The 18199-nt window shown below is 35.7% G+C and overlaps 1 protein-coding gene across 1 annotated transcript in view; it reads right to left on the reverse strand.

Annotated features, from left to right (window-relative positions):
• MIB1 (MIB E3 ubiquitin protein ligase 1) overlaps positions 1–18199 on the reverse strand; it is a 121613-nt gene that overhangs the window by 24915 nt on the left and 78499 nt on the right. Inside the window, exon 13 of the mRNA XM_049619651.1 lies at positions 2399–2531. Within this exon, the coding sequence (XP_049475608.1) occupies positions 2399–2531 (133 nt within the window). The remainder of the gene's footprint in view (positions 1–2398; positions 2532–18199) is intronic.

Consider the following 18199-nt stretch of genomic DNA (forward strand, 5'->3'; position numbering starts at 1 on the left):
CAAGAATGGACTACATAAATAAACTTTGTTACTTCATTTATTTATTTGCTACCCCAAGCCCAAACCCCTTTGTGAATTCTCCACAACTGTTTGTGTAAAAGGTACAAAGGCTGCCTGCTTTGGTCACTTAGGAAGAGTCTCATATCTGAGCTCCCATGTATGCAATATTGAACATGTTTTTCTCCTGTGGTTATGTCTCATGTCAGTTTAATTATTAGACCGGCCAAAGAAACGGGAAAGGAAAATTTTCTTTCCGTCTGTAAGGATTAAGAAAAATAACATGTAAATTGCCTAACACAATGTCTTATATATTAATAATTTTAAAAATGGAACTAAGCAAAGGGCTACAGATTCAAAAGATAAACTTTATCATTCTGTTTAGCCCTCTGATTACAACTCTGAAACCCACCTGTGCCCTTGCTTGGGTAGAGCTCAAACTCTACTAATACTATGACATTCTAGAAGATGGGAGTTTCTGATTTGTTTTTATTAGTTGTGTTTCTCTGAGTGTAATTACAAGGAACTTGATCTTAGCTTGTTTTCTTATCATGCCTTGTTCTCATATAAATGCAGAAAGCGAGGGATTTTCTTTTTAAGTTTCCTAAACTTTCCATCATTAGATTTTCCTAGTATTGAACCATATTCATTGTATGAATGTACCATAATTCATTTATCTAGACACTAGCTGATGAACATTTGACTTGGTTCCAGTTGGAGGTTATTACAAATAAAGCTGCTACAAATGTTTAGTACAAGTATTTGCATGGAAATATGTCCTGAGTTCTCTTGGGTACATACCCAAAAGGGGGATTGCTGGGTTGTATAGTGAATACATGTTTAACTTTATTAAGAACTGCCAAATTGTTTTCAAAGTGGCTGCTTTGAAAAACACCAGCAATGTATGTGAATTCTAACTGTTCCACATCCTAACCAACATTCTGTTTTGTTAGCATTTTTAGTTTTAGTCATTTTCATTGGTGATCAGTATTTCATTGTGGTCACAATTTCTAATCCCCTCGTGATCTACAGTAATTTAAGCTAAATTGCAGGATATATGGTCCACATACAGAAAATACTTGTATTTCTGTATATTTGCAATATACAATTAGAGACTGAAATTTTAAACAACTTACAATAGCATGAAAAAATTACTTGAAGATAAATCTAAAAAAAAAAGATAATTCTAAAATGTGCAGAACCAAATTGCCATGACTTTCTAATAGAAATAATCCAATTCTAAAATTTATATGGAAATTCAAAAGATCTTAAAGTAATTCTAAGAAAGAAGAACAAAGTTAGAGGGTTAACTAACTGATTTTAAGACTTACTAAAAAACAACAATTACCAAGACAGTGTAATATGGTCAGTTATCTGTATCTTGAATTAAAAAGGAAATTATCCCAATTAACAATACTTTTATGGGCAGTAACTTCAATATTTAATAACCAAGCCTTACTAGTCAATGGTTCTGTAATAGTACCGTACGGTGACAGATGGTAGCTACGTTTGCGGTAAGCACAGCACAACAAGCAGCATTCAAGTTGTCAAACCACGGCGTCGTACGCCTGAAGCAGATGCAACACCGAGTGCCAACTACACTTCAAGAAAGAATAAAGGCTTAAAATGGCAACTATTTCTTTATCTTAACTTCCATAGTTCATGGAGTGTCTATCTTCTGATGTGGTACTTAATTATACACAATGAACTATTCGCTAAATTTGTCTGCTATTTCATCTTCTTCAGTAGCCTGTAAGCCCCTTGAAATCAGAGATCGTAAGTAATTCTTTGGTAACTTCAACGCTTCCATATGACATATGCTTGACTGAGATATTTAAAAGTTTTGCTGGAAAACCTAAAACATCATAAAACTACACGAACTAAGTTCCCCAAAAATCCAATACCATAAGAATGTAGCATTATCTTATCTCAGAGATGAATGAAATGACTGAAGTGAACCCGTACTGCTATCCAGTCAGATTCCAGGAATCCAGCAGGAGTCATGAACTGAACCACCAGTTCCTGGCTGCAGTCTTGTTACTAGATGGCAACTGGCCACACTAGCTTTGATAACAACATGATGGTTCTTGGTCCTTGTACAACAGTGGTAGTGATTCTGGGAAATCTCTGTTCGTTGATACCTATTTCACTGGACTAATCCAGAACACTGTGGGAGGGAATACAAGGGGCTAAGGGAACCCCCCCAACCCTTACACACATATACACACCACCTCCCTCCATTTAAGAACCCATGTTAGGCAGAAGAATGAAAACGCACCATATCTGAATTTGCATCATCATGGGGTTTTACTGTAACCTACCAAGAGGTAGCTGATGAAGTAGTAAGTACATAAATGGTAATGGTCCAAATTGTTAAAAATTATTGCACAGCTTTTCCTACCTGATGTACCAACAGTTCAGCCACTTCTACATGATTGTTAAGGGCAGCCAGATGCAAGGCAGTATAACCATCATCTTTCTTCTCATCCACAATCCAAGGTCTTGGTAATTTAGACAGTAAAACACGCATTGCACTGAAAGTCAAATATACATGATTTTGGTATTTATACAATTTGATATTTAAATTATTTTCTTTAAAAAATTACTCAAAAGAAACTTGAAGTCAAATAAAACTATTCTTCTTTAAAGAAAATTATGCCCTCAAAGACAAATGAAGTATATTCTTTTTTCTAAGTCTCAAATACACAGCTTTTTCATGCTTTAAGAGGTAAAGAAACTATCACCATTTGGGGGACAGAATCAAAACAGAATGGGAGTGTTACAAGGGGAAAATATTATGAGAGGGAAGAAAAAAAAAACCAAAGGGTTTTTTTTTAAAAAGACAAACTTCATGTAACTGGCAGATTATCATGAATTGCAGCTAAAAATCTGATATATGGCATTTAGCAGTGATAAATCTAGTTATATCAAAACACACAAAATAAATGGTAATTATAATTTAATATTTAAAGTTTAAGTACCAATAACAAAATATTTCTAGAGTAAAAAAGTTATCCTAAAGACCATCAAAGAGTAAAGTATTAAAGAGCAGGAGAAGTAATTATCAAGAAGGGATGCTTCTTCATAAAATAACCTAATGAGAGAGGCACCTGGGTGGCTCAGTCAGTTAAGCGTCTGACTCCTGATTTTGGCTCAGGTCATGATCTCCTGGTTCGTAACTTCAAGCCCCACATCAGGCTCCACACTGACAGCACGGAGCCTGCTTGGGATTCTCTCTCTCTGCCCCTCCCCCACTCACATGCATGCTCGCACATGCACTCTCTCTCAAAAACAAATAAACTTTTAAAAAGTGTATAAAAAATTAAACTATTTTGACTACATTAAAATAACGAGCTTTTGCACATCAAAGAGAACCATCAACAAAACAAAAAGGGGGGCGCCTGGGTGGCGCAGTCGGTTAAGCGTCCGACTTCAGCCAGGTCACGATCTCGCGGTCCGTGAGTTCGAGCCCCGCGTCAGGCTCTGGGCTGATGGCTCGGAGCCTGGAGCCTGTTTCCGATTCTGTGTCTCCCTCTCTCTCTGCCCCTCCCCCGTTCATGCTCTGTCTCTCTCTGTCCCAAAAATAAATTAAAAAAAAAAACGTTGGAAAAAAAAAATTAAAAAAAAAAAAAAAAAAAGGCCACTGACTCAATGGGAGAAGACACTTGCAAATGATATATCTGATGAAGGGTTAATATCCAAAATACGCAAAGAATTTACACAACTAAACGCCAAAAAAAAAAAAAAAAACAAACAAAAAACCCCAAACAATCTGATTAAAAAATGGGTAGAGGAACTGAATACACATTTTTCCAAAGAAGACACAGAGATAGCCAACAGACACATGAAAAGATACTCAATATCATTAATCATCAGGGATATGTAAATCAAAACCACAATGAGATATCACTTTACACTTGTTAGAATGGCTAAAATAAGAGACAAGAAATAACGTGTTAGCGAGGAGGTGGAGAAAAAGGAACCCTACTATACTGCTGGTGGAAATATAAATTGGTATAGCCACTGTAGAAAACAGTATGGAGGTTCCTCAAAAAACTAAAACTAAAAATATCATATGATCCAATAATTCTACTACCAGGTATTTACCCAAAGAAAAGATATATGCACTCCTGTTTACTGCATCATTATTCACAATAGCCAAGATATGGAAGCAATCCAGGTGTCCACTGATAAACAGATAGAGAAGATGTGGTACATATATACAATGGAATATTACCCAGCATAAAAAGGATGAGCTCTTGCCATTTGTGACATCAGGAATGAACCTAGAGGATGTTACACTAAGTTAAATACACTAGAGAATGTGATTTAACTTACATGTGGAATCTAAAAAGCAAATGAATAAACAAACAAACAGCAGAATCAGACCTACGAATACAGAGAACAAACTGATGGTTGCCAGAAGAGAAGGGGACATGGGGTTGGGAAGTGGGAGATCTGGGCTTACAGTTATGGGATGAATGAGTCATAGAATGAAAGGTACATTATAGACAATAGAGTCAATAATTAACAGCACCATATGGGGACAGATGGTATCTTCACTTGTGGTGAACACAGCATAATGTATAGAGATGCTAAATCACCTGACAGTCATGTAACACTGTGTTTCATCTACACTCAAAAAAAAAAAAAAAAAAAATTTAAAGAAATGATGTGTCTTAAAGAAAAACCTAGCCCACTCTCAAAAAAGAAAAGTAAAATTAGAAGTAACTTTTCTTGGGGCACCACGGGCTCAGTCGGTTCAGTGTCCAACTCCCGATTTCAGCTCCAGTCATGATCCCAGGGTTGTGGGATCAAGTCCCCTGCTGGGCTCTGTGCTGAGCATAGAGCCTGCTTAAGATTCTCTCTCTGCCCCTCTGCCCCACTCGCACATGTGCACACACACTCTCTCTCAAAATTAAAAAAAAAAAGGAATGTGATTTACTATATGGTAGTAAGTTTTTTTTTAATGTTTATTTTGAGAGAGAGAGAGAGTACACTTGCTTGTGTGTGAGAGAGGGGCAGAGAAAGAGAGACAGAGAGACTCTCAAGCGGGCTCTGTGCTGCCAATCCCACTAACCTTGAGATCACTGCCTGAGCTGAAATCAAAAATGGGATGCTTAAACAACTGAGCTACCCAGGTGCCTGCCAGTAATTTTTCTTAACAGAAAGATTTTATGTAGAAAACTCATAATTTGGAAAAACCCTCCCCTAATATATTTAGCCACTATTTTGTTTAAGACTGAGAAAATAACTGCTGCTATACAGTGCTGGACTTGGCATGGACACCATTGACACACACATTAGACTACAGATCTTTCCCCCCTCCTAACAAAGAAAGTAAAAACAGAAACACTTTTAAAATTGCGCCAACAGAATATTAAAGGGCAAGAGATGATAGTAAGATACATATCGGGATAGTTCTTCCTAAGATGATATACATTAAAGATAAAAATCTGAAATACAGAAATGTTACAAACATATAGAAAAACAGGCTGAAGATACAGAATAAGAGTGTGTATAAAGGAAACTATATAAGTCTCTAAAATAATGAGAATAAACCCTAACATGACCCAGGATATGTTTCCTTAATAGTAGCCATCTTTAGGGGTTCCTGGGGGGCTCAGTCGGTAAAGTGTCCTATTTCGGTTCAGGTCATGATCTCACGGCTTGTGAGTTCGAGTCCTGCGTTGGGCTCCGTGCTGACAGCTCAGAGCCTGGAGCCTGCTTCAGATTTTGTGTCTCCTTCTTTCTCTGCTCCTCCCCAACTCATGCACCCACACGCTCTCTCTCTCTCTTTCTCAAGAATAAATGAAACATTAAAAAAAAAATTTTTTTTTTTAAAAGGTAGCCGTCTTTGAATCCCATGTAGGAAGCCCAAGAAATCTCAGGACAGGCTGACAGGCTCTGGAGGATCCAAGATCTTCTAAAATTGTATTTAAATTTGGAAGTTTATAGCTCTTATCAGATTTTAAAACAGGTTTATAACCCAAAGTACATTGAGAATCATAGCTTAAAGACAGCTTTCAGTGGTTGTTACTGAAGTTGTATCATTGCTAAGGGGTGACAGAATTCTTTGGAAATCTATGGAAAACTATGGACTTCCTTCCAGAGAAATGCACATATATCTATCTACCTACAATTTTGAGAGAGTCTACAAACCCTTAAATCCCACTCACAAACCTCATACAAAGCTAAGGTTTCCTGCTGTCATTTGTTTACAGTAATTGTAAGGATTACAGGGGTGCCTGGGTGGCTCAGTCGGTTAAGCATCCAGCTCTTGATTTTGGTTCAAGTCATGATCCCACAATTCATGAATTCGAGCCCTGCATCGGGGCTTTGTGCAGACAGCTCAGAGCCTTCTTGGGATTCTGCTTCCCTCTCTGCCCCTCCCCTGCTTGTGCTTTCTCTAAATAAATAAATAAACATTAAACATAAATAAATAAATAAATAAATAATCAATCCAACCTTCCTGATTTGGTGGATTAAAATAAGATACTACAACTCTCAACAATAGCCAAATTATGGAAAGAGCCTAAATGTCCATCAACTGATGAATGGATAAAGAAATTGTGGTTTATATACACAATGGAGTATTACGTGGCAATGAGAAAGAATGAAATACGGCCCTTTGCAGCAACGTGGATGGAACTGGAGAGTGTTATGCTAAGTGAAATAAGCCATACAGAGAAAGACAGATACCATATGTTTTCACTCTTATGTGGATCCTGAGAAACTTGGCGGAAACCCATGGGGGAGGGGAAGGAAAAAAAAAAAAAAAAAAAGAGGTTAGAGTGGGAGAGAGCCAAAGCATAAGGGACTCTTAAAAACTGAGAACAAACTGAGGGTTGATGGGGGGTGGGAGGGAGGGGAGGGTGGGTGATGGGTATTGAGGAGGGCACCTTTTGGGATGAGCACTGGGTGTTGTATGGAAGCCAATTTGACAATAAATTTCATATATTGAAATAAATAAATAAATAAATAAACCAGAAAAAAATAAAATAAAATAAAATAAAATAAAATAAAATAAAATAAAATAAAATAAAATACTACATACTGGGGCACCTGGCTGGCTCAATTGGTAGAGTATGTGACTCTTGATCTCAGGGTTGTGAGTTCGAGCCCCACATTGGGTATAGAAATTACTTAAAAACAAACTCTTAAAAAAAAAAAAAACAGATATTATGTAACTTTGACTCAGATTCTTAACTGGGAAAAGTACTGGTACCACATTATACTACTGACTGTTTAGATCTGGCATAATCATGATGCTAATGTGACCATGTGAGAAATGGAATTTAAAAGGTTTTAGGATTCTTTTAGAGTTGAGAAGATACAAGTATAACATATGGGGGGAAAAATTTTTATTAAAAACAATACGTAATCATAAGATAATGTAAACACTTACTGATTTAAACAAAAGTTGTGATAGGACTATGTTGAGAGACATGGGGATAATAGACAATGTCAAGAGTTTTAAATCTTCTTTTTCCATGACATGAAATCAGCAGACAATGTCTACAATTGATAATTTAAGAAAACTGCAGGATAGGGGCGTCTGGGTGGCTCAGCTGGTTGAGCGTCCGACTTCGGCTCAGGTCATGATCTCATGGTTTGTGGGTTTGAGCCCAGCGTCGGACTCTGCGCTGGCAGCTCAGAGCCTGGAGCCTGCTTCCGATTCTGTGTCTCCCTCTCTCTGCCCCTCCCCCATTCACGCTCTGTCTCTCTCAAAATTAAACATTAAAAAAAAGAAGAAAAGAAAAAAAAAGAAAACTGCAGGATAAGCTGGAAGTTATTGGGTGGGGGGTAGACAAAGGCATGAGGAAGGATAAAGCAGAACACAGTTCCCTTTCATTATAAGCTTTGTAGTAGTATTTGACTTAACTACACATATACATTAGTTTGATTTTAAAAGTAAGTCAAAACACTAAAATAATATTTAGGCTTACTATATTAAAATCTTTTGTATTTTCTACCTTAGTTCTTATAGTCAATATATATAAATACGACAGTAAGTTTTGCATTCCAAGGTGTGGTTTATGCTAATCTCATCAAGGTTTTTTTGGTTTGTTTGTTTGTTTGTTTTTAATGTTTATTTTTAAGAGAGAGACAGAGTGCAAGCAAGGGAGGGACAGAGAGAGAGGGAGACACAGAATTCCAAGCAGGCTCCAGGCTTTGAACTGTCAGCACAGAGCCCGAAGTGGGCTCAAACTCACAAACTGTGAGATCATGACCTGAGCCAAAGTCAGACGCTTAACTAACTGAGCTACCCAGGTGCCCCTAATGAGGTTTATTTTTTTTTCAAGTCACATTATTGACTAGATCTCCTTGAGAAGATGGTTCTTATGACACCATGTTTCCCACTGACCTGTATTCCTGTTTCAGAAGTACCTTCCCATATTATACTGCCAATAACTCAAAGGAGAGAAAGGGAAAGAGGAGCAGTTCCTTCTCTGGGCATAAGCTATCCACTGAGATGGAACCATCACTAACTTGTTCTCCCAGGCTTGCATCTCCTCAGTGAAAGAACCGGAGAAAGCTGAAGTCTCTAAGAAATAAGAGCCAATGGCTCAGAAGAGTAGCGTGGTACTCAAACAGAAAGAGATACGTATTCTTGAAAGCCCACTGCCTCTCTCTCCTCCCTCACTCCCTTGTGTCTTTTTGCTTTTTCCTCTCAGTACAAAATGTATAACTGAACTGTGAGAACAAAAGAAGTTAGAAGTGCCAAAAAAAGATCCCAGTCCCTTCTAGATCACATTCTACAAAGTAAATTAAATCCTAGTATTAAAATGCAAAATTTAGACTTTCAGAGAACAGTTTTCACTTCAGAACAAACCCATTCTCTGTTAATTAGTCCCACTTAAGTGGGGTGGACAATCTGAGGAGCCTACAATAAAGCCAGGAAGGCCACTGCAGGTGTCCCCTGCAGCACTGTAGTTAATGAAGAGGAGACTTACACTACAATCACTGAGGTCCACAGAGCGGCAGAGATAAGGGTGTTACCAGTTCAATCCATCAGTAATTTTATTGGGGCACCTGGGTGGTTCAGTCAGTTAAGCATCCAGACTCTTGGTTTCGGCTCAGGTCATGATCTCATGGTTGGGGAGTTCGAGCCCCATGTCAGGCTCCGTGCTGATTCTCTCTCTCCTTCTCTCTCTGCCACCGCCCGCAGATAAATAAACAAACTTAAAAAAATAATTTTATTGAGTCAACAGACTCTCACCTGTGAAGCACAGTATATGAGATTTGGAGGTATTTTTCCTAATGCCCAAACACTCTTCTTTACTTCTCAATCTGGTTGTTTTCCAAGAGGTTAAGGACATGGATGGTTTAAAGATAAGATCTTACGACCAGTTAAGCAGGCATTTGTGAATAGTGCCAAAGAAGCATTAAGTCCCGGAACAACTAATAGTGGTGCCTAGCATAATCCCTGGCACATGGTAATACTCAAACGTTTGCTGAATGATGAACAAATGAGTTCTAAGAAGTAGAGGGGACAAGCAGCTGTCCACATTGGTATGTAGCAGTCAAATGGCACTGGGTCCATTTTTAGGGCCTGCCATGCCTTACAATCTTTCTTCAGAGATAGGCGAACATTTTTCCAAACAAACAAAAGTAGCTAACCTATGGAGGCTTTACATGTTAATATTATTTAATGTAAAAAGACATTAGAATAGCACTATAGCACATACTAGGTGTTCAATAAATGCTAAGGTAATGAACAACTCCTCAAATAATAAAACCAGTTGGTCCAGAATTCATAAAAGGAACCTACTAAAAAAGTTGATTGATCCCCAGCAGAAGTTCTTCAGGGCGAACTAAAAGCAGATTAGTACGTGACATTCTAAACATATTTTTGTTCATTAGCCATCCCTATCTGAATGGATGCAGACAAGAAGCCTAGGAGGATATATACCAAAATGCTACCCATGGGAATCACTTTAAAAAATTAATATCGCTGGTTTTTATTTTCTTTTATCTAGCTGTAAGTAGAGGAAAGAACTACAGTGAATAGACATTACTTAGATGTTTTCAATTATTTTGGGGGGGGGTGGGCTTTTATTTTTTCCCCACAAACTCTTATTTTATGTATGCCACAATTAAAAGCTTCATTAATTTAACTTAATTTCATTAAGCAGGAATTTGGTACTGTAGTAAAATTTAGCTCAAAATGAGAAAGAGATATGTAACAATGCAGGCCGCATAAGAGTTGTATAGCTGAGTACTCAATCATTAAACACAACCAAAATTATCTCTTAAATGACCAGTCAGTTATTTCTCCTTCTATGTTTTAAGCCAGGGAAACCCATTTTACTTAGCTTTTTATCTCTTTTGTATGCCTAATGTAAGGAGCTCAAAGTTTTGTTGAATGGAACCGAAGAAACAATCAAATGAATAATCATTTTCTGAATATAACAGAGACAAGGATATTAGTAGCCTATTAAATTTTGGGTATACTCTCAAGTCCCCAAAAGTGGTAATTCATTAGGAATTATTTCATGATTACAAATCAGAGCAACAGCATGGCACGGTGGTAAAGAGCTCAAAGTTTGAAGCCAAACTATCTGGGTTCAAATTCTGGCACTAGCAAGCTGAATGGATGATGACTTAAGTAGGTTACTTAACTTCTATGCCTCAGTTTCCTCATGTATAAAGTGTGAGAAAAATCACAAATCCTGTCTCAAAGAAGTTGTTATGAAAATTTGAAAGGGGTTAGAAGAGTTCCCAGCACTACAGGTGTTTGCTTAAAAAAAAAAAAAAAAAAAAAAAAAAGCTTTCACTACTACAAAATGGTTAGAAAAAAATGAGGCAATTTAGAAACCTGAAAATTAACCTATCTTAAACTGAGACACGTATATCATCTTCTCTCAAGATGTGTAAAAGTATTCCAATATCTACAAAAACTGACTCTTTAAAATTACCAAATGTCTACAGAAGCATTCTTAATGTCACTATTTTATTTTTATTTTTTTAATATGAAATTTATTGTCAAATTGGTTTCCATACAACACCCAGTGCTCATCCCAACAGGTGCCCTCCTCCATGCCCATCACCCACTTTCCCCTCCCTCCCACCCCCCATCAACCCTCTGTTTATTCTCAGTTTTTAAGAGTCTCTTATGGTTTGCCTCCTTCCCTCTCTGTAACTTTTAACAGAATACCATGCGGGAGGGGAAGTGGGAAAAAAATGTCACTATTTTAAAATAGCCATCCAAAATAATTCACCTGCTAAGGTATTAAATGCTAAAGACAAAAAGAATGTCAAGAACAAAATTTCCTTGTAGGAGGACGAGCTTAAAAAACTGGTAATAGTTTTTCTTGATTCTTAACTGAATAAATACTTAACAGAATATTATTTGAATTAGGAATAAGATATAGGTTTTGTTTAGGGAAGAACAAGGTTTCTCTTGGGCATTTTTAGGTTTGTAAAATCTCAAATTATATCTCTACAAGTTCATTAGATTTGATGTATAATATTTTTCCCCTCCTTGGTTAAAAAAATAAATTTCAACATTATAATTTATTGTGAATATGCCATTAAAATTTAGAGCAAAAGTACTTTTGAAGCATACACTGTGCAGCAATATATTACAGATTAGGTTAATGACTATTTTATAATCTCTGATATGTAGAAATGATCATGCCTAAATGTTATTTCAGGAAATTTTAGAGGAATGGCAACGTCGACAGGAGGGGGGAAAAAAACCACTTCACATTTGAAAATGAGATAGAATGAATAAAATGCATTTTAATAGTTCTATAGGTAAATATAATTTCAATATAAAAGTACACAATAACTCAAAAACATTCCAGAGCATTTCTCATCTAAGCACTACAAAAAATTAACTAAAATTGACACTGAATTAAAAGTTTAAGTAGCATTTTTCCAAGATTTCTTTTACACACTACTCTTTTCTTCCTTAATAATCTCTCTCCACCTTTAATATGTAAGTTCTACTTACCATTTCTACATATTTTCCATTCAAATATTATTCATTAAATGTAAAAAGCATGTGTAGCAACAATTAGCTCTAAAGATAACCCTGCAAAATCTCTTTAGGCCTTTAGTTATGTAAAATATCATCTTCCACAATATTTTTTACCAACAAAAAATTAGGTTATGAAATATATTTTGGCAGCAGAGGGATTTTACTTGTTCCAGATCTGTCTAAAGACTGTCTTGCAACTAGCCAGAGTAATATTTTTCCTCTTTCCTTTTTTCTCTTCAGTGCTTCTAAGTATAGTGACAGCCGCATCAGGCTTTCCTAGACTCAGCGCAAGCTCAGTGAAAATCTGGGAAATGTAAGTAGAAACATGAGAGACCGCTTTATTTGGCAGTGCTTTAAAAAAAAAAAAAAAAAAAAAAAAAAAAAAAGGGCAGAACAAATGGCAAAGCAGTGTTTGGACCGCAGGATGAATAATCAATAGGCAGAAAGCAAGATAGAGGCTTCCTCAGCTTTTGGATCGACAATCGACAGCTGAGAGACTATTTTTTGCTATGGTTGACTAAATATGGTCAGGGAAGAGAGAGGCACAAGAGAGCCTGTTTGCCTGGGAGTGCATGTTTCAAATGCTTAGCTGCCTATAAAGCTGTAACAGTTTAGCCCGTGGCCACTGAGGGAAGAATATAAGTTAACCTCTGTAGTGACCATGTGGAAGTCCTGACCTTGCTTGCAGACTTGACCTCTGGATATGACAAGGTGGCTTCAATACAGATCTACCAATTAATCTTGGAAACTAAAAACCAAAAAAAACAAAAAACAAAAAACAAAAAACAAACAAACAAACAAAAAACTTCACAGCAAGAAAGATACAGAATATTTCCTGCGAAGTCAGAAGAACCCAATGTATTCTGGTGGGCAAAGGAAAATAGGGTGAATGTTTAGTTACTTGGGGGGAGTGAGGTGTGTTTTGGTTTTTGGTTTTTTGTCTTTTTTAGATTATAAAATTAACTTCTTCTGCAACTTTCTCCCCTCTTCTGAAGCATTTCATCTGAAAAATAAGCGAGGTTCATTTTCTTGGCCGTTACAGCAACCTTCCTCGGTTGCTTAACTTTCTGTACAGCAGATACAAGGTACTCCTATCTGTGCAATACTGGTAATATGACATTGCAAATCAAATGGCCAACTGTGATTCAATTTTACTGCAGTTTTTTTTTTTTTTTTAAGGTAAAGGCAAGGGAGAGGAAAAAGCTTATTTTTTTGTTTGTTCGTTCATTTGTTTTTCAAATGTATCTTAAAAGGTGAGGTTCTGCATTCACTGATACAGCCCCCTTACTTCTCTCGGCTCATGAAAAGAAGTGCTGAATCAGCGAACAGAGTGAAGGAACAATCAAGATGAAATGGCTGCTGCTGATGTGACTCTTTAGGTCACCATCTCTCTTCCTCCTGCAAATGCTGCATGGCACTAAGCTTACCAGGTAACAGAGCATGATGAGGTCTGCACTTTTAAGGATGCTTATGACTTTCTGCATGCTTACCTATTATTGGCTCAATACATGTTTCTATTGTTAAATTCTATCTGGGCATTGCCTAACTTCACAGTTCAAGTAGATAGTTTATGTAGTATAAAAAGAAATGTTGTTCAAATATGTTGACAGATAATTCTTGATCTCAAAAATGTACAAATCCATTACTATCACCTACATTACTAAAGATTGGGTCTTTCTTGTTTCAGATTAAACGATGATTTTGCATCCTTAATAAATCCTGCTTGCAAAGTAGGCTACCCTTTAAAAACTACTAACTATTTCAAGGTTTAGTGAACCAAGAGTCTTGGTAGATCACAAAATAGTTTTTAATGCTCACTTTGGGTTGGTCACAAAAATAAATCAGACCGTGCATGGTAAATTCTACTGCTGCGTTGCTGAAACTGCTATGGAGCAGGGCCATTTACTGCTGTGCTCTGACGTGCTCTCCAGGAGCTGCACTCGCTCTTTATCACAGGCTGCAGAAATTCTGTTTTCCCTGCATTCCCCAAATATGAACACTTCTTATGGTGTTCTTTTAAATTAACCTTTTAATACCACAATAATTAAAAGCAACTTACCAACCATAATGTCTTTTTAAGCTAAATGATGAAGCTCAAACCCAAGTGCTCACAGGCTAAGCACTAAGAACCTTTCAGTTCTTTTAAAAGTCAGACTTTAGAAAAGTTGACTGTTCCGGTAGTTTTCCTTTATATTAAAAAAATTGAAGAATCAAAAGAACCAAACTCATCAAAATTAGCTATTTATATATCTATTCGAATGGGTATTCAACTCAAAGCACCAAAACGCAAAATTCAGGGAAGTAACTAATAAAGGAATGACAAAGAAGTTTTCAAATAATCAAGAATTCTTGTCTGTGACCTTTAAAAAAAAAACTAACAAAAAATTCATCACCTTTAAAAATTCAGTTCATTCACACTCTAAAAAGTTCTAGTTTTCTCCCTATTCTTTCAACTTTAGAGTCAATCAGAAGAAGTACTAATTGGTTAACTGGTTAAGTTTCAATAGTATCTAGTTTGTAATATCCAGTTTATAAAAGAATTTGCACTGAATTCATTACTATCTACTTGTAGGATCTAGAAGCAAACTACAAAATAAGAAGAAATTCTCTCTGAAGACTATGAAGAAACATTAGGCTGATCTTCCCAATTTCTGAAGTATACTCTGTAAAAACTCCACTGATTCTATGAATCTCTGGCAAAAACAACCAGACCAGGATAAAGTTCAACAGATAACTGGTTAGTGTTTAGACATGTCTATGTCTACCAAGAACAAGGAACCATAAAAGGCACTAATGCTATGATTCAGGTAAATCTGTTATAGTTTAGTCTTTGATAGTCTCTGCAAATGATCTATTATTGCTCTGTATCAGTAAGCTCAATGTTTTACTAACAAATGGGAAAATAAAACATTTCATGTTTTTACAGCTAACAACTTAGTGAAACCTACTCAGAGTACATACTTCTTTATGTACCCATATGAACATACAATGCTATGGAATGTAAAGAAGTATGTATTTTTGGTAGGCAATAAACTGCCAAGAGGGAACTAAACTGCAGCTAAAAGAAGCCTTTGCTTCTCTTTCTATGTGAATGACCTTCATACAGTAAATTAACCTAGTATCAAAGAGATGACCTTTGGCAATACTAACACCATAAAAATGTACCTACTACTTTTAGATGGAAACAAAATGCTGCTAAGATTTCTATTTTGTGAAGAAAAAAGAGTTTGAAGGAGATTTTAAATTATCATAAAACTCCTTTTAAATCTTTTAAGTTTAAAATATACTACCTTTTACATTTTTAAATTAAGTATGCACATGATTAAAATTTGATCATGAAAAGAAACCAGTATTACTAGCAAAATGAGTGAGGAATACATACACATGACCCAGTTTCTGTCTCCACAATTCGACCTTAACTGAAGTATATGATACACGTTAGTAGGATCAACTGATTTGTTAAGAAAAATAAGATATGACAAAAGCTTAACTCCATTACATTTCAACAACTGCTCTTCATATTTTGATTAATTTATAGTCTGCTAATATTAGAGGACTTTCTGAAGCAAGTTTTGTAATTTTAGGCTTTCTTTTTTGAAAACTACATAGTCATAATTCTAAAAGACTATCTTTTAAGTAACACATTCTACTCTCAAAAAAAAAAAAAAAAAAAAAGTGGTGGTGTTAATCACCAAGTTAATCAGGTCCTTAACCCAGTCTTCACTTTAAATGCTAAATTATTACTTAGAATAAATTAAAATATAAAATTTATGCAGGAAAAATGACACATTCTGGGCCACAGTTGTAAGTTAACAGGGCAAACTGGTAATAGATTGCCAAATATTTAAAAGAAATTAATTTATTATCTATACTATCCTTGATCTTGCTTTCCCCAAAGCAAATGAAAACACTATAGTTAAGAAATCAATTTACACAGAATAATCATCTTTTACTGGTACTATGCAATCGCAATTCAATTTTTACCAACATGATAGGCCCACTATTTATACTATGTTGGAGATATCAAAACACTTTTTTTGTATTTTACACAAAATTTATTTTATACAGCTATTAATAAAAATCATAAAGCTGCTGGCAATACTTTATAAGCAGTACCTGTTTCAAGCTACTATGATAGACTTAGAAAAAAAAACTAATATTTATATTCATGTATTCTAATCACTTCTTACTAAAAGTTATAATTTCAGACATATATGAAAAGCAAAATGATGTTTAAAATTTTTACATGTCACAAGTTGAACAGAAATGGCTATGAGGTTTTAACTACAGTTAACTACAGTTAACTACTGAAAATATGTATGTCAAAAATACAGGTTCCTCTATAAAACTATTCAAAGGGTATTACTATACTCATGCTTTATAATGAACGATAATATTCATTATTCTATAGGTATACAAGTTCTTAATAATTATTTTGAAACAGCCCAGTGACTAAGACTCTCATTGCTATAATATTAAGAGTACATAATCCTTAGGAAAAAAATGACAGCACCTATTATTCACTTTAAAAAGTATGATTATATACTGACTCTAGTGCTTACAAGTTTAACTTAACATATCTAAGAGTATTTTCAATCACTCTAAAATGTCACATCCATCACTTAGATCAGCTGTTCATTTTTAACTGAGTACATAGTAAACTCTGGGCATCTGCTGACACTGGTGTAACTCAAACATTTCAACTGTCTCTCTGACAGGGATAACAGATGCTGACATTATCAAATGCCATGGCCTCTCCTTGCCCCGATATGGCCAGTATATGAAACTGTACTGCCATCCAAAAGCACACTTGAGCAACTGGATCTGCTAACCAGCTCCCATATAACCAGTAAAAATAGAAGTCAGTTTTATTGCTATCTTCAGCACTTAAGTCTACGCAATTTAACACCTGTTTCATTTCTATTAGAATAAATGGAAAGAATCATAGTTACATTAATTTCACCAGCAGCACGATACTTAACAACCAACAGATGCAGAATATACGTAATATGAGAATTGTTTAAATATTGCCTGAATTAGTGTTGACCTTCTCCCAGTTTAGTTCAAAACATTAACTGTTTCTTTACTCTGCATTTCACTGAAAGTACTTAATTCATTACTTTATAGGCCAACTATAATTTCTCAAACTTTTATTTTTGCAAGTATATTTCAGAGGATATCCCCTCCCTGATTCTGAAATGCAAAACTGAAATCACATTATAGCAAAAATCTGCTCTACTGACTTTTAAAGTATTACTTACCTGATTTTAATATTCAAGTTCACTGATTATAGCTGTACACCAAAAGTCAATGTATTATTCAGCTGATAATGGAAGTAACTAGGCAATCTGTACGCAAAATGATAGAGAATTCCGCAGGGGAAACAGACTTGAAAAGGGTTACATTACTAACCTAGGATTAGTAACACTACATAAGCAAAAACAAAGAAAAAAGCTGGCATGCATGGTAGTGCCTTTCAACACAAGTCCAAGCAATACAGTGAATACACATGTGATCTATTTATAAACCAAAGGGCAGAGGTACTTTCTTAAGGCCACTCATATTCCTCCATCCCTTCCCTGTCAGCAACTTGCTATTAGTCCTCAAGTATAATACTGAAGGAGCCACAGTAGAAAGGTATGACTTTAGTGCTCTTCCCTATTAGCTTATTCACTTGGTTCAGTGCCTACAGACAAACAGAAAATAGTACTCTGAAATACATCAAGGTCTATTTGTTCCTTTAAATGCTGTTGGTTTTAAAAACAGGTTACTGTCCACACTTAAGAATTACACAAAGGTGTACACTGATAATCCCTTAATACATCAACAAAACATGAAAGGGCAAAGACTCTGTTCCATTCGAGTAGGAAGGAGGAAAAGTGCCTTCAAAATAGAAAAGTTTACATGTAATGACTGAACTACTACTGATAGGAGAATCTCTAACATTTGTAGAACGTCCATAACCATAATTATACAAATAAAAAACAGCTCTGCTGTTTTGTATCCCAAACTAGCAACACTGCAATGCTTTGCTAGAGCTGGTAAAATGGAACCAAATCGCCTCTTCAATGGATTTGGTCCCCTTCAACCAGCTGTAGCTATGCATTGATTACTACAGGACAGCCAACGTTTCACTGATAAATATCAATCACATGTAAATGAATTTCAGCTTATTTACATTATTTGGATTGTGGTTTCAATCAAATAATTTGT

The sequence above is a fragment of the Panthera uncia genome, assembly GCF_023721935.1.
Source record: "Panthera uncia isolate 11264 chromosome D3 unlocalized genomic scaffold, Puncia_PCG_1.0 HiC_scaffold_8, whole genome shotgun sequence".
Taxonomy (NCBI): domain Eukaryota; kingdom Metazoa; phylum Chordata; class Mammalia; order Carnivora; family Felidae; genus Panthera; species Panthera uncia.